This window comes from Panthera pardus, unplaced genomic scaffold, assembly GCF_024362965.1.
Source record: "Panthera pardus isolate Hobbes unplaced genomic scaffold, ASM2436296v1 HiC_scaffold_6, whole genome shotgun sequence".
Classification (NCBI taxonomy): Eukaryota; Metazoa; Chordata; class Mammalia; order Carnivora; family Felidae; genus Panthera; species Panthera pardus.
The window spans coordinates 56,687,209-56,706,445 of NW_026526991.1; the positions used below are offsets into that span (position 1 = coordinate 56,687,209).

General features: G+C 41.0%; 1 protein-coding gene across 3 annotated transcripts in view; it reads left to right on the forward strand.

Moving 5' to 3' along the window:
* The window catches only part of LRIG3 (leucine rich repeats and immunoglobulin like domains 3), a 52,455-nt gene that overhangs the window by 26,889 nt on the left and 6,329 nt on the right, over positions 1 to 19,237 (forward strand). For all 3 annotated transcript variants that reach the window (XM_019454953.2, XM_019454954.2, XM_019454955.2), the window contains 13 exons: positions 3,157 to 3,288; positions 4,079 to 4,222; positions 5,247 to 5,390; positions 5,692 to 5,835; positions 6,229 to 6,372; positions 7,298 to 7,378; positions 8,279 to 8,350; positions 10,749 to 10,820; positions 11,319 to 11,482; positions 13,821 to 14,141; positions 15,685 to 15,966; positions 16,940 to 17,392; positions 18,155 to 18,313. In XM_019454953.2, the coding sequence (XP_019310498.1) occupies positions 3,157 to 3,288; positions 4,079 to 4,222; positions 5,247 to 5,390; positions 5,692 to 5,835; positions 6,229 to 6,372; positions 7,298 to 7,378; positions 8,279 to 8,350; positions 10,749 to 10,820; positions 11,319 to 11,482; positions 13,821 to 14,141; positions 15,685 to 15,966; positions 16,940 to 17,392; positions 18,155 to 18,313 (2,312 nt within the window). The remainder of the gene's footprint in view (positions 1 to 3,156; positions 3,289 to 4,078; positions 4,223 to 5,246; positions 5,391 to 5,691; positions 5,836 to 6,228; positions 6,373 to 7,297; positions 7,379 to 8,278; positions 8,351 to 10,748; positions 10,821 to 11,318; positions 11,483 to 13,820; positions 14,142 to 15,684; positions 15,967 to 16,939; positions 17,393 to 18,154; positions 18,314 to 19,237) is intronic.

Sequence of the window (19,237 nt, forward strand, 5' to 3'; positions counted from 1 at the left end):
GATAGACACCTGTAGGCCTCCCTCTCCTTCCCACAAAAAAACCAGGTTGTTCCGTTTATTGCAAAAATCTATAGCTGAGCGTTTTCTTTGTGTTGTTAAACGTTAAGTGTAGCTGTACCAGCGTCAGACAGCCTGGGGGCCAAAACCAGATGCAGAGTTTGATGGGAGGTAGCGACTAGGGACAGGGAGGGGGGTGGAGACAGAGGGGCATTTCAGGGTTACTCTACTGTTTGTGGGAGGACATCCTGGTAATGCAAACATTTGGGTTATGTGTTTAAGAGAACATTTTTGTCCCCTAAAGTGTGGTTTTGTTTAACCCACACACCCTGACCCTAAGGCCCTGTGGCTTTTCTCTTGGACTAAATCCATCTCCGGGACCTAGAAATTGACTAATTGTCTCTGTTGCATTACCCTATACCTCACAACTAGATCAAGGAGTTTAAACACTGGCAAATCCAGATGTGGGAAATGGTCAAAATCAGAGGTCATGGCTGACTTGACTCTAAACAAAGTCTGTAAGACTTTATGGGAGTCTAAGGGGCTTGATATTTGTTACTTGTAAATAGGACTGTTAATCCTTTATTTTTTTTAACCTTACTATTATCTCAGACAAATTCAGTTCTTAAGATACACATCACCTATGCCTGTTACCTTGTATAGGATTATTTCAAAACATAGATTCCCAGATGACTTGGATCAAGACATGAATCCCTGCAGCCCTTAAAAGTAACATATGGAGGGTTTTAACAGTATTTTGACAAGTTTTGTTTATTTTTATTTATTTTTAAATTTTCTTACTGTTTATTCTTGAGAGAGAGAGAAAGAGAGAGACAGAACGTGAGTGGGGGAGGGGCAGAGAGAGAGAGGGAGACACAGAATCCCAAGCTGGCTCCAGGCTCCGAGCTGTCAGCACAGAGCCCAGTGCAGGCTCGAACTCACTAACCGTGAGATCATGACCTGAGCCGAAGTTGGACTCCCAGCCGACTGAGCCACCCAGATGCCCCTAGTTTGTCGTTTAAATAGAAAGCATCCAACCTGTTTTCTCCCCTTATTGTCCTTTCTGGCAGGGAAATCAGCACCCGACATTGGCGCCTATTCAGGAAGTCGGTCTTCTAGAAGCTCTGGTGTATGGCAAATACATGCAAACCCCTGGGTTATCTTCCTGGGGTACAAGCAAGACTGGGGAGACCCTGTTTCCAGGGCATCCTTACTGTTGGCATGGTGATGGCTCTGTGAGCCGGTGTTGATTCCCACATTAGTTTGAAACCAGAAGTTAAACATGTCTGCAAGAGTGGGAAGTAGTGGCCCTTTCTGGACGTGCATCTCCATGTAAGAATTGAATTGCCAGAATAAATCTGACACTGTGTTTTATGAAATAAGCCTTGCTTTGGGACCAGTATGGCTTTGTTAGGTTAAAAGCTCTAGTTTCTTAATTTTGCAATTATCTATAATATCTACACTAGAGAAATGCTATTAGGATTAAATGGCACGACATATGAAAAATGCTTAGCCTTGGCTTGACATGTGAGATGTTCTCAACATTATTAGATTTCATATACAATCCAAGACTGGGGTAGACACCTATCCCTACTTTCACTACAGTTTGGCAGAGAAAATCAGCAGTGTAGAAGTGCAATGTCAGAACACAGTGTAGGATCCTGTGAAAATACATACGAGGTGCTCCTAACTCAGGGACCTTCTGAGATGGTGAGAGGCCTGTGAGTTATAATAATGCAAAAGAGCTTAATAAACTGAAAGCACTATAGAAATAAGTTATTGGAGAAAGATACACATATGAGCTGTATTTCCTAAGTTTTCTCATTAAATGAGGCTTAACCGTAGACTATGTATAAAAACGTCAGCATGTGACATTCACAGAGTTCTGCCCAGAGCCTTCAGATTGTTTCCCTGTTCCTTGGATTGTAAAGAGACTTTTTTTTTACAGGTGGACTCTGTTTTCATCCTGTTTCTGAGTTCTGCCCAGAGCCTTCAGGTTGTTTCACTGTTCCTTGGATTGTAAAGAGACTTTTTTTGCAGGTGGACTCTGTTTTCATCCTGGCCTTCCTACGCTTCCTACCTTGACATGTTGTTTTCCCCCGCCAAATGATGGTTTAAGAAGTCCACACTTCCTGATCTAATATGACAAATAAGATGGCTCGCACATCAGTTTGATTCCTGTTCTCTAGCAAGATTGTCATTTAATGCTGACTTTCCCCTTGAAAGCTGTTGTATTAATGACCTTTTAAGAGATTGACTTGGCCTCTTTTTTTGTTTTGTTTTTCATTTGTGATCTAGTGTAGGGCTCACCAGTGGAACTTTCAGTGATGAAATATTCTGTATGTGCACTGACCCATTTGACAGCCACCAAGCACATGTGGCTGTCGAGGACCTGAAATGTGGCTACTGTGACTAAGGAACTGAGTTTTAACATTTAAATTTAATTTAAAGTGCTACATATGGCTACCTACCATATTGGTCATCATGGTCAGGTGTTTAAGGCTGTTAAGGTCAAACTTTATTAATCTGGTTCTCTAGGAATTCTTTAGACTGGTGTGCTTTTTATGTAATACTTCTATAATATTCAAAGCCCTGGAGCACATCCACTGCTTTTGAAGACTTGTATAGCAATACATTGAAACTTGCTGTCTCTTAAAGAAAAAGAGGGCTCTCTAGCGTGGCTTTAAAAAATAACCCCAATCTGATGATTATTTTAAGGTTATTGGTACCTATAGTGTGGGTACTCTCCAGGAGAAGAATTAGAAATAGATTAGGAATCAAGAAAAAGAATAGGGAACTAACACACCGGTACCTAGAATGCCAACTCGGTGCTAGTCATTTTACATAACATATAATAAAATGGTAAGGAAGAAGGACTGGTAATAAAATAACATAAAGAAAAATCAGTTTAAGTGCATAGCACCTAGGTAACCACAACTGGTAAACACATTCAGATTTACATAGGAATGTTTTTCATACATTCTAATATTATGATTTACTGTTTAAGGCAAAATTAAAGTGACTTAAGAGTTGCTGTTTAACTTTTAAAAGTACAGTTTAGAGCAATCAATTTTCCATAATTCTGAAGAACAAATTAGGGATGGCCTTTCAGATTGTTGTACTATTAACCTTGTCATCTGTGTTATCCTTAAATTCCAGAGCTGGAAACAGGATTGTTGAAGTATTACCTGAACATCTGAAACAGTTTCAATCCCTCGAAACTTTGGACCTGAGCAGCAATAATATTTCAGAGCTTAAAATTCCCCTTCCACCCCTACAACTCAAATACCTGTAAGTCAGTTCTTCTTTAACAAAAATATTCACCTATGATGAAAATATCATTGTAATAATAACAAAAAATCAACTTTAGGATATAATAAAATCTGCCTTTTTTTAAATTGCTGGTGTATCAGCCATTTAACTTTTATTGATGTGTAATTTGCTGTAAGCCCAAATAACCACAATCTTTATTTTGTTGTTGTACTTTTGGATTACAAAAAATTAGACATCCGGGCACCTGGGTGGCTCAGTCGGTTGGGTGTCTGACTTCAGCTCAGGTCATGCTCTCACAGCTCGTAAGTTCGAGCCCCACGGCAGGGTCTGTGCTGACAGCTCGGAGCCTGGAGTCTACTTTGGATTCTGTCTCCCGCTCTCTCTGCCCCTCCCCCACTCGTGTGCCCCCATGCTCGCTCGCTCTCATAGAAATAAACATTTAAAAAAAAATGTAAACAAAAAAAAAATTAGACATCCTTTGAGTGTTAGAAAAAGTAGGTGGAGTTAAAAGTGCTCCTTTGAAAAAATTAAACCACTGCTTGTTTCATTAATAAGTGAATTTTATAAAAATTGGATAAGCATCTCTAACAAACTTGTATAACCTTCAGATATTCCAGTCACTCTTTCCTGAGCAGTACGTGTGAACCCTAGTTTAGCGTTGGTCCACAAGGACCTGAATACTTAATTTTTAAAGTGTCCATAGTTACAGATGATAGTTAGGTTCTCTGGACATTATAACACAGAGAATGTTTGTGCTTTAACTTTCCAAAGAACCGGAAAGAGCAGCTCATCTTCAGACTTTTAACAGGTATATCAACAGCAACCGGGTCACTTCGATGGAACCTGGGTATTTTGACAGCTTGTCCAACACGCTCCTGGTGTTGAAGCTGAACAGGAACCGAATCCCAGCTATCCCACCCAAGATGTTTAAACTGTCCCAACTACAACACCTGTAAGTAAAATGTTCTCTTAGATATTGTTTCCTCAGCTCCTCCTAACCCTTGGCATCTGTTGCCCAAAATCCACAACATGGCCAAAGGAGTTTAGAAGCAAGGATGTGGCTGTCTTTCCTTCGAGAGCTGGAGTGGTAGAATTTCTGAATTGGAAAGAGCCTTCACAGTCACCTAGTGCAGACTCCTGCCTGACAGGGCAGGTTAGATTGTTACTGAAGGAATGCACAGTGTAATCATTGAACAATCTCCACACAAAGGCGTCATTGTGGCACAGAAGACATCGTGGGTGACTCTCAACAGCTATGGTTTATGAGAATAATACCGACAACTCCAGGAGGCTCTGATAGCTTAAGTGGCTGCAGAGAACTGTCTCGTTAATAGCAGTGGAATGATCTGTGAACAGGCTCCTGCAACACAGTGGTTTTCAACCTTGGCTGCACATTATAGACACTGGGGAGCTTTTAAAAATCCCAATGTCCAGGCCACACCCTAGACCAATTATATTAGAACCTCTGGGGGTAAGATCCAGGCTTCGGTAATTTTTAAAACTCCCCGGGTGATTCCAGTGTGCAACCAAGGTTGAAAAGGACTGCCTTAAAGAGAAAGCATTAAACATAAAAAGAATCGTCAAAGAGAGTAACCAACCAACTTTTGTAAGCAGGCTAAGCTTGACGGCCCTGCCCCCGAAATAGACCTCATGTTTTAACATTATATTCGGTATTCTCACTCTGGATAATTTACTGGATAATTTACAGACAAATATACTGAGTAGATGACCATTTAGAAATTAAAGTGTAGTCTAGTTTCAGTATTTCATTCTAAAAATACATCACACGTTTCAGAAGGAAATGCCCTCACTGCTAATAAATCAAACTTCTTCTCACTAAAAATGTTTAGTAATTTAAAACATTCCATGTAATTTAACACCGGCTGGTTTAACTATATTATAGTAATGTTGCATTTTATTACTAACTCCAGAATTTGTCATATAAGCTAACTGTTTAACTGTTATATCCAATGCAGTGAACTGAACCGAAACAAGATTAGAAACGTAGATGGGCTCACATTCCAAGGGCTTGGTGCTCTGAAGTCTCTGAAAATGCAAAGAAATGGAGTAACAAAACTTATGGATGGAGCTTTTTGGGGGCTGAGCAACATGGAAATCTTGTAAGTATGGCTTATCCTACAGTTCCTGCTTAGGTAGTACGACCATGGACCACGCAGTGAACATGCAGGAGCTTTATTTGAAATCCTATGTTACAGTCTCCTCATTTAATACCCAGTTTTGTTTCAGGTAATGTGACTGAAATTTAGAAGCACATGGTACTTTGGGCTGATGCCTTTATATCACAAAAGCTAAACATCTTGTAACAATAGGAATATGTAATAGGTTGTAATCATATGTCTCCTTTGAAAAGACTAGATAATGAACTTTTGATCCTGCTTTTGATTCTTATTGTAAATGTAGGCAGCTGGACCATAACAACCTAACAGAGATTACCAAAGGCTGGCTTTATGGCTTGCTGATGCTGCAGGAACTTCATCTCAGCCAAAATGCCATCAACAGGATCAGCCCTGATGCCTGGGAGTTCTGCCAGAAACTCAGTGAGCTGTGAGTTGCCTTTTATTCTCCCCAGGTTTGAGAGCAAGGATCATGCCAGAGCATGAGCTTCTTACCACTGATCTGTGAAATTTTCATAACAAAGTTTCCAAGGTGACAGCTTTTTTCACATGCAACCTAGTCATATTTTTGTTGTGATAAGTTGAAGCCAACTCTGCTATTTGACTTCTGGGGCACATGGGCTAAATCAGTGATGGTTATTTTCAAATAAAGAGAATTTTTTTAATTACTAGGATTAGAAATAATGTTTACCTGAGTATTATTAAGAAGGCAGAGTGTCAAAATAAGAATTATTGTGGTTACATATATCACCTGTTGTTTAGAAAAGAAATCGTTGTGTTGAATTGGAAAATAAAAGCTGTTGTTTGTTTTTTGTTTTTACAGGGACCTAACTTTCAATCACTTATCGAGGTTGGATGATTCAAGCTTCCTGGGCCTAAGCTTACTAAATACACTGCACATTGGGAATAACAAAGTCAGCTACATTGCTGATTGTGCCTTCCGGGGGCTTTCCAGTTTAAAGACTTTGTAAGTTACACATTTTGCTCTCCGTACATGAACCTAATTGGTTCCTAAATGTGCCCACTTTTCTCCAAGCAGATTTCCTTTGTTGTGAAGGAAATATCTACAGCCTCAGAAGTTGTGTCTTAATCTTTCCCAGATCAGTTTGATTAAAATAGGTCCATTTCATCCATATGTGTTTCTTAGAGGGATTAAAAAGGACAATGATCAGATTGGTTTGGTGATTACACTTAGCCTTCTCAGGATCTCCAGGAAGTCGGTAACTGCTCAAAGGGGAAACGATTGTAAATCCACTGATTTTTCTTTATAAAAATGCAGATTAGAAATTACCCAGAGTGAAAAGATCTACAAAGGGCAGCAAAGGAAGATGCCTATTTATCATACAAGTTATATCCAGATTTAATCCATCTCCTAAGAGAAGAGAAAATTTTGGATTAATTGACCTTTGAAATATCTCTGAAATGTTCATTTTAATGTTGTGCAGTGGGTTTTTGGTTTTTGCACTGTCAGAAATTTTTGCTCCATTCACTATTTGAAGCATGACATAATTGAAAGACATGCTGTGTGCTTTGGCCAACTCCTGCTAATGTGGTTGGAGCCGTGGTTTTAAAGTTTAATGTATTTTTCAGACTGTTCAGGTCTTTCAGAATTGAGTCATCTTGATAGAGGAATTAATAGGACAGGTTCAACTGTCTTGATTTTTGGGCAGCAATACTTAAAATGTTGTTGAGGCAGGAGGGCAGGGAGAGAGAAAATTTTGTATTGTTTTGAAAGGGGTAGAGATGATGTGAGGGATCATGAAGAATTCGTTACAAATTATATGCCACCTGGGCGGTGATCTTAGCTTTTTGAGCGTATCTCTAAGGGGAGTGTTTGTATCTTGTGTTAAATATCTGGTACCGGTTTCAGTAACGTTTCTTTTAATAATTAGGGATCTGAAGAACAATGAAATTTCCTGGACTATTGAAGACATGAACGGTGCTTTCTCTGGGCTTGACAAACTGAGGCGGCTGTGAGTGGGATTTGCTTCATGTTTGTCTCACTCTCTGACCTACACGTTCACTGGAGGTCCAGTCTACAGGTTCACATTCGGAAGAGTTTAGAACTAGAGGCTTTATATCTGGTTGTTTCCCTTGGACATTTTCCCAAATGAGTATTGTTACACAAGATGGGTATTAATTAGCTTTTCTTCCTTGGGATGGTGGTTTTGTTCAACACTTTGGTGAGTTGTAACTTATTTTAATATCTAGATAAGAGTGTTAAATTGTTTTGAGTGCTTAGGCTCTTGGGATTATCATCGTATAAAAATTAACATGCTTACTAAGTCTGCCATTTTGAACCTTTCAGAGTTGTATTCTGCTCACAGTTTTTAAGTGGAGTGACCCAGTGTCCACTGACAGTACTGCAGGAGGTTCCAAGCCCTAGAGGAGGAAAACCTGCTTCTATTTAGCCTTAAAGTGGCCTTGTAAGGTGGCCAGATTCTGGGTTTTAAGTTTTCAGGTTGAGTTTCATATAGCCCTAAGCTTCTGTGGATGATGAAAGTGTCCATGGGGAGGAAGGGTAAAGAGAAGATCTCCACTATATCTTCTTTACTGATTATAGTTTTTGAGACCATTTACTTGGAAGAAAGTTTCTGCCTCTTCCTAAAAAGACTTTCAAAATCACTGCTTTAATTTAGCTGCCAGAGTAACTTACTGAATACCTACTTTTGCTGAGTTCTCTGCTGAATGCTTTGAGACCCTGCTGAACTGTATTACTGATATAGATGGCATGGATAACATTTTTACAGGATACATTATTTAATTGAAGAGAATAGAATTATTCACAAATGATTTTAAAAGCAATTTTTTTCATGAGAATTCCATCCCCAATTGGCTTTAACTGTTCCAATGTAATTTTTTTTTTTCCCCAGAATACTCCAGGGGAACCGGATTCGATCTATTACCAAAAAAGCCTTTACTGGTTTGGACGCATTAGAACATCTGTGAGTGACTGGAATTTAGTTACCCTAAAGGAATCTGAGATGGTTATCTACTTATGTGTCATGAAAGATAAAGTAGAATGTAATTTTGTTGGCATCCTTTCTGTACCATAAAGTATATTTACACATCTGCTTATCCTGTACCTATTTGTCTACCTATCTATATCTTCATGGCAGTATATAGGTATGTATTTTCCTTTGCATTTGAGGACATTGCTGCATGTTATTGGGTTTTCTTTTAGTTATTTTTCTCAAGCGGTGACATATTTAGTTTTCAAAAACCTACCATTTATTGTATATACATGTCAGGCATTGTGCCAGGTATTTATATACAGTCTCATTTAATCCTCATGAGAAAACTATTCAGGGGCACCTGGGTGGCCCAGTTGGTTGAGTGTCTGACTCTTGATTTTGGCTCAGGTGATCCCTGGGTCATGGGATCGAGCCCCACATGGGGCTCAGCGCTGAGCGTGGAGCCTGCTTTAACATTCTGTCTCTGCCTGTGCCCCTCTCCCTTGCTTGCACTCCATCTCTAAAAAAGGAAAAACTATTCAATAGCTATTACTACCTTTATTTTGAAGTGAAGAAATGGAAGTCCAGAGTGTCCATTGATTCCATCGAACAGTTAAGATGGTGACTTGAATTTTAAAGATACAAAGACCACTCCCCGCAGTCGTCAGGCATAACATTAGGAGACTAGTAGCACTACTGGGAGGCTTTTAGTAGTTTGTTGTTGTGGTTAATTGTAAAGCAGACAGTCCATTTTCCACCTTTGTTCTTTCTCTTTTTCCATTTTGCTACCAGTCCATCGGCTAGCAATTGACAGAAGTAGGACTCAAACTGGGGCTGCCTCTGCCGTAGGCGTCCCTGTGCCGAGCAGCTCTCACCTCCACGAGCTCTGCACCACCCCCTCTTAGCAACTCCTGGCACACAGTTTTGAAATGACATTCAGGGACTCGGATATTTCCAGCCACTAGGAGGGCAAGCTAGCCAACCTTGGTAGGAGTCAAAACCTGCATGAGCTTGAACCGACCAGCTTCTTACAACTGGATCTGTGTTTTATACTTGTCCAGCAAAAGTACAAAGTGATACTAAATGTCTCCACTCTGTTAGGGAATGTTTGTAGCCAAAAGTTTTAATAACTATTAACTTCGACAAAAGATGGTCTGATTTACAATACACATTTGGTTGTACCTGTGTTTGCACTGCGTATCAAGAGGGAAGATTTCACCATTATCCATGACCACCTTGTTGTCTTCTGACTCACTTGTTAGTTTGAGGGAGGTTTGGATGGCTAGCCACACCAACAGAAACAGTTTGGGCTGGAGGAGGGTGATTCTGCATTGCAGAATTTGGAAGGGCGGGCCAGTGTTGCTGGACTTCTTGAAACAAATTACTTTCAGAGGGAAACTAGCCAAAAGGGTTTGTCATCTGACCCATTCCATTTCTGGGAAAGTGGAATTAGTGGATCAGTGGAGTATTGACCTCGGCTTTAGCTTTCTAAACCTTCTTGACTCTCCCAGCCTCTTTCTCTGCCCATGTTTGGTACCTTCACTCTGTCCTCTCTTGCCCCTCATCTCATTCAAAATCCTTTTTGTACACTCTGACCTGTAAAGAAAACCAGAGTAGTAATCATTGTGGAGAATGCTTTAATTCAGACTGCTTGTAGGTACTAGTTACAAATAAAGTCAGCCTCGAATATTCTCTGGTTTTACTAATGCGTTTCCCAGAGTGTGTTACGGCAAGTACATCTCGTCTGAACACCGTACTGTCTTTAGCAGTGACATACATGTGTGTTGCAGAATGGGCTACTAAGAGCATAGGTTTTGAAATTGAAACTAATGGTGTTTGCATCTTAGCTGTGCCTGTCATGCTGAACAAGGTAGTAAAACCATCTTCTTTTGGGTTGCTGTGAGGAGTAAATGTTAAATCATTTAACCCAGTGCATGTCATAGAAAGGATTTGATGCATGATGGGTTTTTTAAAAAGGATAACTATGAAGAATTTTAGTTCTGTATTTAAAAGTTACTCTCAGTAACTTCTGAAGTTCTAACTTCTCAAGTTACCAACTTGAATAATGAGAAACAATAAAGTATCAGAGCAGAACAAGCCATATAACTATTTAAAAAAATACAGCAGAACAGCTTAGGCCCTTAGGAGTCAAATAACCTGTACATAATGATATAAAGCAAATCTCTTTTACTATAACAGAACCTACCTCTGATACAAATAGATATTCTTGTTCTTTGATCTAAGTTTCTTGTGTTCTTCTGGAGTTTCATGGTTTATATATTTTAGCGCATGGAGTAGTTCGGTGAATGGGGTGAGGAGTGTGGGCCCAGCCTTTCCCTGAGGCATGCAGTGACCATAATTCGCTCTAATGTATTTGATTTGTTTTCAGAGATTTGAGTGACAATGCAATCATGTCGTTACAAGGCAATGCATTTTCACAGATGAAGAAACTTCAGCAATTGTAAGCTTTTCTTTTTTCTTCCAAGGGTTTCAAATAAAACATGGTGGGGGGAGCTCTCATGAGGTATGTCATCCTAGATCACGTGTCTATGAAAAGTGTCTAGCACGTTCTCAGCATTACTTAATTTTTATACCAGAAAGCAAAGGGAATTGGTTATTTGTTCCTTTGGTCAAAAAGAGGAGTATCTTTTTGTTTCTGTTAGGAATTTACAATTTACATTTTTGGGACCTAATGCAGGGCAATGAATATCCCAGTAACAGGTCTTCAGTAGTGAGAGATTTTTGATATATCATCAGCCTCTCTCCCTCAGCAGGTCGGTAAGAACAAACAATATGGTGCTAATACATTTCTTACATTTTAAGGTGGACTAGAGAATATTTATTTCATAGGGTGTATTTGGTTTCCACATTCATTGCTTTGTTACTATTTACTTGAGTTAGTTTACTTGTAGAATCTGCATTTCATATAAAACAAATTGAACATAATTACTCTCCTCAGGCATTTAAATACATCAAGCCTTTTGTGCGATTGCCAGCTAAAATGGCTCCCACAGTGGGTGGCAGAAAACAACTTTCAGAGCTTTGTAAATGCCAGTTGTGCCCATCCTCAGCTGCTCAAAGGAAGAAGTATTTTCGCTGTTAGCCCAGATGGCTTTGTGTGTGGTGAGTGTACCTGTTGCCTCTGCATTCCTTCTTTTTCCCTCCAGCTAATGGTTTTGAATAAGCTTATGTTCCCTGTCTCTTTTTTTTAATGTTTATTTATTTTGAGAAAGAGTGCAAGTGGGGGAGGGGCAGAGAGAAAGAGGGAGACACTGAATCTGAAGCAGACTCTAGGCTCTGAGCTGTCAGCACAGAGCCCGACGCAGGGCTCAAACTCATGAACTGTGAGATCATGACCTGAGCTGAAGTCAGATGCTTAACAGACTGGGCCATCCCTAATGGCGCCCCCTAAGCTTCTGTTCTCTTAATGAAGCTTCCGTGTCTGCTGAGGTAGATGTAAATGGATCTATAGTGATGATTTTAATGTTACAGATGAGAGTTTTCCAAAATGTCATTGTTTTGACATCAGGGTGGTTTGATGGAAAGAGTAGGACATTGGATCTTGGGAGAATTGAAGGACAGGGGCAGTCCTCCTGCTTCCCTAAATCTCAATCTCTGTGTCCGTGAAATGGGAACTCTGTGGACTTCCCTTCCCAACCGTGGGGTTGTTGAGAGGCTGAACTAACCCCTGTGTAAATGCTGTGTATTAAGAGTAGAAAGAGAAAAATTATCTGCTTATGATTGATGGGCCGTTAACAATTTTGCTCCCGGTGGGTAAAGCACTATAAGGAGTAGAAAGTTTGAATTCATTATAAATAAATGTAAGGTCCATTGTCATAGCATCTAAGAATCTCAGTGTCAGAAATCTCACACTTGACATTGCTAGTCAGCAGATCGGATCAAAACCCAGGTTCTCATCTCCCTGGTGCAGGCTTCTATCTACCACACCACACTGCTGTTTACTATTCACCACCATGGAGACCTTTGTAAAAATAAATGTGCACATAGAACACGAAATCGACTTGTGCTTAAATTTTAGCGTGTGTGTTAAGATATTACAGAACCTAATTTTACATTGGCCTTTAAAAATTTATTTGAAACTGCTTTGCCTACGATTGTTTAGTCAAGTACCAGAAAAATATATTTTTTTAGGTTGCAGCATTAAACAGTGCCAACGGTTTCTGGAAATAAAATGTCTGATGTAGCTTTTGGATCTAAATAAGCTTTTGGCACTCATCTAGAAGGGCCTGAGCCATGCCTTTCCCATGGTGCTTATTTCACAGTTCTCTAGTCTCAAGATAGGAACGCGATTACTTTGAGACGTACATATGGTGTCCTTAGATTTTTCTGTCACTCCTTCCATTGTGGATCTAAACATTGATATACCAGATGAGAATTTTAGAATAATTCCACGGAAGAAGAAACCATCCTGATTACAGCATGGTATTGGAAGTGTGCAGCATTGGAGTTATCAGAACATTCCCACGCCCCATTCACGCACGTGCAGACACAGAGGCACACATAATCATTCTCTCTCTCTCTCTCTTTCTCTCTCTCTCTCTCTCTCTCACTCTCTCTCTCACACACACACACACACACTCACACACTCTCACACACACTCTCACACACACACACACACACACACACACACACACACACTCACACGAGTTGTTTTTCTAGAGCACCCAAATAATACATTTCAGTATTTCTAAGCTGTTTTCCTTCTGGGTTTAGACCATCTCCAAGAAACTGCAGTTCAAGAAGGTAACTTTTCCAAAAAGTAACAGAGAACTAAAAATAGCTGTTTGGAATGAAAGAGTTGCTCAGCTCTAATTATAATGTAGCTCCAACAGTGTAGCACAGCGGCCTGATTGATTGTCCACCCGAAACCCCAGGCTGAAGCCAGGGTCTCACAGGAAGTTTGAAAGATGCTTTTTCTTTCACTGCAGGATTATCTTTTTCTGCTGTATCTAAAAATTACTGCTTTTTAATATGGGTTCTGTCTTTGGTAAATGGGGTGTTAATTGCTCTTTAGTGATAGTGATTTCTTAATTTCCCTGCTGCTTACTCATGGGTAACATGGAAAAAAATCACACTTCCCCAAAACAAGTAGCATTTAAGTATGATCTCTGAGCCTGGAAGTTCCATAACTGATTTCTTCTTGTATCTGTATGAAAAAAGCATAAGGGGCCTAGGATAACCTATCTTCCAAAATAGCAGTCTCCTCTCAGTTGGTGACTGATAAATAAGTTTGTCTCTCTTTGAAGTGAACAGATTAGTTGATAAACACTCTCCCAGGCCATCATTTCAACACTAGGACTGTTAGTCCATTTGTGAAACATACACAAAGGGTAAAACCTAAGCCCTCATTTGTTTTGGGTTTCTTGGTATTAAAAAGTGAGTAGCTTTTGGACTCTCAAGCCTTAAAATTGTTTTGTTTTCTCCTCTCCATTTTGAACAGATGATTTTCCTAAACCCCAGATCACGGTTCAGCCAGAAACACAGTCGGCAATAAAAGGTTCCAATTTGAGTTTTATCTGCTCGGCTGCCAGCAGCAGTGATTCCCCGATGACTTTTGCTTGGAAAAAAGACAATGAACTACTGCATGATGCTGAAATGGAAAATTACGCACACCTGCGGGCCCAAGGCGGCGAGGTGATGGAGTACACCACCATTCTCCGGCTGCGCAGCGTGGAATTCACCAGTGAGGGGAGATATCAGTGTGTCATCTCCAATCACTTTGGCTCATCCTACTCTGTCAAAGCCAAGCTCACAGTAAATAGTATGTGATCTGACTTTTCCTTTTGCATTTAAAGACGCCTTTTAGATTTGGTTTTCTCTTACTCCTGACCCTGTCTTCTGCTCAGTTTCCCACCTAACCCTTCCCTTCTCTGCCTGTCTACAAAATTAAGAGTCTTGGCATCTACACAAGCAGTTATTGTGTCGAGGACCCCATCGTGGTGGGTAACACAGGAGTGAATCAGACACTCTTTGCTCTCCTGGGAGTTCACAATGTATTAGTCTTTTTTTTTTTTTAATTTTTTGCAATGTTTATTTATTTTTGAAAGAGAGAGAGACACAGAGTGCGAGCAGGGTGGGGGGGGGGGGGGGGCAGGGAGAGAGGGAGACACAGAATCCGAAGCAGGCTCCAGGCTCTGAGCTGTTAGCACAGAGCCCAATACAGGGCCTGAACTCACAAACCATGAGATCATGGCCTGAGCCAAAGTTCAATGCTTAACTGAGCCACCCAGGCACCCCATTTTTTTTCATTTTTAATTTTTGGAGAGTGTGCGTGCAAGCAGAGGAGGGGCAGAGGGAGAGAGAGAATCCCAAGCAGGCTCCATGCTGACCCTGATGTGGATCTCAATCCTACGACCCTGGAATCATGGCCTGAGCCAAAATCAAGAGTCAGACACTCAACCACCTGAGCCACTCAGACACCCCAACAATGTATTAGTCTGATGCGGGGAGGCCATGATGTATGCTGTTAGAGCACACCGCCTTTAATTCTGAGGTCTGGGTTGGAATCCTGCAACTCGTGCTTATAGCTGTGTACCCCTTAGCAAGTTACTTAACCTTTCTGTGCCTCCATTTCCACATCTTTTTCCCCCCCCACATCTTTCAATTAGGAATAATGGTACCTACCTTACAGAGAGGTGTGATCTTCATTAAATAAAATAATTGGTACAGAGAACTTAGCAGAATACCTAGAATACAGTGAATGCTCACTGAAGGCAGTAAGTATTAACTAGTGTTAGTAAAAATATGTAATTACTTTGTGTGGCTGGTATACATTTTTATGACTGGAGTCTTACCACTTTATCTTTAATCATTTGTACTTTCCGTGGTAGGAGATTTTCTTGCATGATACATTAATGTATCCATTCTACAAATGGTTGCTGAGGCCTGACACATACAATTTTGAGTTTAAAATTGTAGGACAAAACACATATCTAAAGTCATAGAATGTTGGAGCCAGGAGAGAGTGGTCAGCGTACAAAGAGATTAATTGATTTGCCCAGGATCTCACAGATGATTACTGAGGGAACTGAGAAGTATCTTGAAAATAACAGAAAGACCTTCACTCTGAACATCAGGTGACCTGTGTTGTTTCAGCCTGACTTCATCATTTCTGTGTCTGTGTAACCTTGAGGGCATCTCTTCGTCTCAGCTTTACATTCCTTATCTTGCAATCAGAAATAACACCAGCCTTAACTATGTCAGGGGCATTGGTAGGTATGTACTTAAAAAAAAAAAAAACCAGGATGGAAATGAACCGCTAAAACTCCATAGCACTGATGCCCATATTCTTTATCTGATTTCAGTGCTTCCTTCCTTCACCAAGACCCCCATGGACCTTACCATCCGGGCTGGGGCAATGGCGCGTCTGGAGTGTGCCGCCCTGGGGCATCCAGCCCCACAGATAGCCTGGCAGAAGGACGGGGGCACAGACTTCCCTGCTGCGAGGGAGAGACGCATGCATGTTATGCCTGAGGACGATGTGTTCTTTATTGTGGATGTGAAGATAGAGGACATCGGGGTTTATAGCTGCACAGCTCAGAACAGTGCAGGAAGCATTTCTGCAAATGCGACTCTGACTGTCCTAGGTAGGTGGCTGTTGTCAGGTTCCGTGATGTAAGTTAATCTTAAAGATAACTAGCTCCCCCAGAGGCCCTAAGTGTCCCAAGTTGTGAGGGTGAGAGGTAATCCATAAGACACTGCCTTCCTTTGGAGAGGGCAGATGGCTTCTTGGGAGCTCGACGTGGGGAGTGCGTTACATCTTCTAGCCTGAGGCCAGTGAGATGAATCTGCTTCTTCTGTTCCGAGGGCAGGGGAAAAGTAAATGCTTTGAAGCTTCCCCTTTTTGGAGTCACCTTTTCCTCTGCCCTCCTCTTCCCATTGCCCAGTCTCTACCAATAATCCTAACACTATAAAAACTATGTAAGGAAAAAAAAAACACGTGAGCAGATTGGGAAGGACCTGTTCTCTTTACGTGGCCTGCCCTGCCATTCTGGAAATCAGGAGTTTGTCTTTTACCTTTTGCCTCAACGGGAGCTTTTTAAGCATTTGAATATGTTAATCATCTGCGTATCTTTGAAAGAGTTGAGCAAAGTAACCTATGAATACCAGAAAATAAAAATACTTTCATAATTTAAATATAGGTTTGGACATCTAGCACTAGAAAGTTTCCCTTTAAAACATTTAAACATTCTGAAATCTTTCTTCCATCAACACATCCCCCTGCTTAAAATTATTTTTATATATCTTCTGTTTCTAAGAAATGTCTAAAATGTTTCACATTGCCCCTCTCCCACAATTCCCAATCTTGCCAAGAGTGAGAGAGGCTGAGATTTGAAAAATAGTAAATATTATCCTTAACAGGTGTCACAATAAATGACAGCCAAATAATGAAATGAAATCCCAAATGTTGTATACACATTTAGGCTCTTAAAGAAGTGTACACATTAAGACGTGGAAGAATACATTGTTAGGTGCCAGTTTTAGTAAATTGAACTAGTGGGTCTTATGATATGCAGAACCTAATTTCATTTAGATTAAAAGCATAACTTGTCATTTCAGAGACACCATCCTTTCTGCGGCCCCTGTTGGACCGAACTGTAACCAAGGGAGAAACGGCCGTCCTGCAGTGCATTGCTGGAGGTAGCCCTCCTCCCAGACTGAACTGGACCAAGGATGACAGCCCCTTGGTGGTCACCGAAAGGCACTTTTTTGCAGCAGGCAATCAGCTGCTGATCATTGTGGACTCTGATGTCAGCGATGCTGGGAAGTACACATGTGAAATGTCTAATACCCTTGGCACTGAGAGAGGCAACGTGCGCCTCAGTGTGATCCCCACTCCCACCTGCGACTCCCCTCAGATGACTGCTTCGTCGTTAGACGACGACGGATGGGCCACCGTGGGCGTCGTGATCATAGCAGTGGTTTGCTGTGTGGTGGGCACGTCGCTCGTGTGGGTGGTCATCATATACCACACAAGGCGGAGGAACGAAGATTGCAGCATTACCAACACAGGTGTGTAAACAGAAGCTTGGCACAGGGGGCCGTCGTCATGTGTGTTTGTGGTCCCGTGGTAATTTTCGTCTAGAATGTGTGTCTCACATCCTGAGGCCATGGCAGAGGGGTGACTCACTTGTTGCAAGCTGCAGAAATACGGTTAGCTAAAAATAACACCTCAGCCCCAAGGAAAGCTGACATTTAAAGATTAATCCTTTTTGTTAAAACCTCATCAGAATATCCTGTTGGCTGTGAGATACAGCCCAAATCACAGAGTAAAACAGACTCACTCTTTCACACGGTGGTGATGGAGAACAGGAGCAGCCCTTCAGCTGTGAGCTTTACACGCTGACGTAGTTCTTTGTCTTGTCATGTGCGTGCAGCCATCTGGGGAGGATCCTGTTATTAGTGGGAGGGGGCTGTCACTTGACTAATACGTGCAGACTCCTCTGCTGGTAAATATTAAGTTGGAAAAATGGCAGAAATCAAGCTTAATTCAAGAGCTTAGATACATCCCATGAAAATTCCTAAGCCTTTATTTTTTGAAATTTGGGAGGGGTATTCTGTAGAAGATCAGTAGAAAATGGGCTTGTGCTTGCCGAGCAGCAGACAGAAAGCCCTAATCTTCCTTACCTAAATACTATACAATCAAGATGGGTTTTCAGGAGGAGGTTTACTTGATTTGTACAGAAACCCAAACAGTATTTACTGTTCATCAAGGAAAGCTGTGGGGTATGTACGGTCATCCTGGGTTAACAGAGTGCTGTTGTTGGATTGTAGATGAGACCAACTTGCCAGCAGATATCCCTAGTTATTTGTCATCTCAGGGAACCTTAGCCGACAGGCAGGATGGGTACATCTCCTCAGAAAGTGGAAGCCACCACCAGTTCGTCACTTCTTCAGGAGGAGGATTTTTCTTACCGCAACACGACAGTAACGGTAAGTGTTTAAAATGAACACGGGCTGTAGTTGTTTTGAAATAATTTGATGGAAGGCTGAAGTACAGTTCAAGAAATCGATACACTCATATATTCAGGAACTGGCCTAGCATCACTAGCAAAGCTTGAAACTAAATACTTTTATGCTGTTCTCTTAAATACTGGAAAAATCTTTGTTTCTGATAATAATAGAAGACCAGTGGAAGAACTAAAGTTTAATTTCCCCATGCAACACAGTATTTTCTTTACACCGTAAATGCTCTTTGGCCCCGAACGTTCTCCTTTTTTAAATGATGTTAACTGGTTTCATGTATGGTCTTAAAAGTCAAATGAGAGGAATCAAATTCTGACTCTTTAAGAACTGTATGGTTTTGGGGCACCTGGGTGGCTCAGTCGGCTTCCAACTTCGGCTTCCAACTTCAGCTCAGGTCATGATCTCACAGTTCCTGGGTTCGAGCCCTGCATTGGGTTCTGTGGTGACAGCTCAGAGCTTGGAACCTGCTTTGGATTCTGTGTCTCCTCTTTCTCTGCCCCTTCCCCACTCACATTTTGTCTTTCTGTCAAAAATAAACATTAAAAAAAGAACTGTGTGGTTTTAAGAATAACCATGGAGGCAGCATAAGACAAGCACGCAGGCTTGGTTCAAGACCCACTTCTGACATTTACTCCCTGTGTATCCTTGGGCATTTCTATAGTACTTATTAGGTTGTTGTGAAATTAAAATGATACTGGAAAACTGCATAGTGCTTGGCACATACTAAAGGGCTCAAAAAGTGAAAGCTATTGACATTCTTTTCAAACATTTTACCATCTTGTCCCACAAGCATTTATTGAATATCTGCTCTGTGGTGGGCTCTGTAGTCAAGAGGGAAGATACTTGTTTTCAGTCTCATAGTGTAGTCAGTGATGAGACAAAAATTTCAAC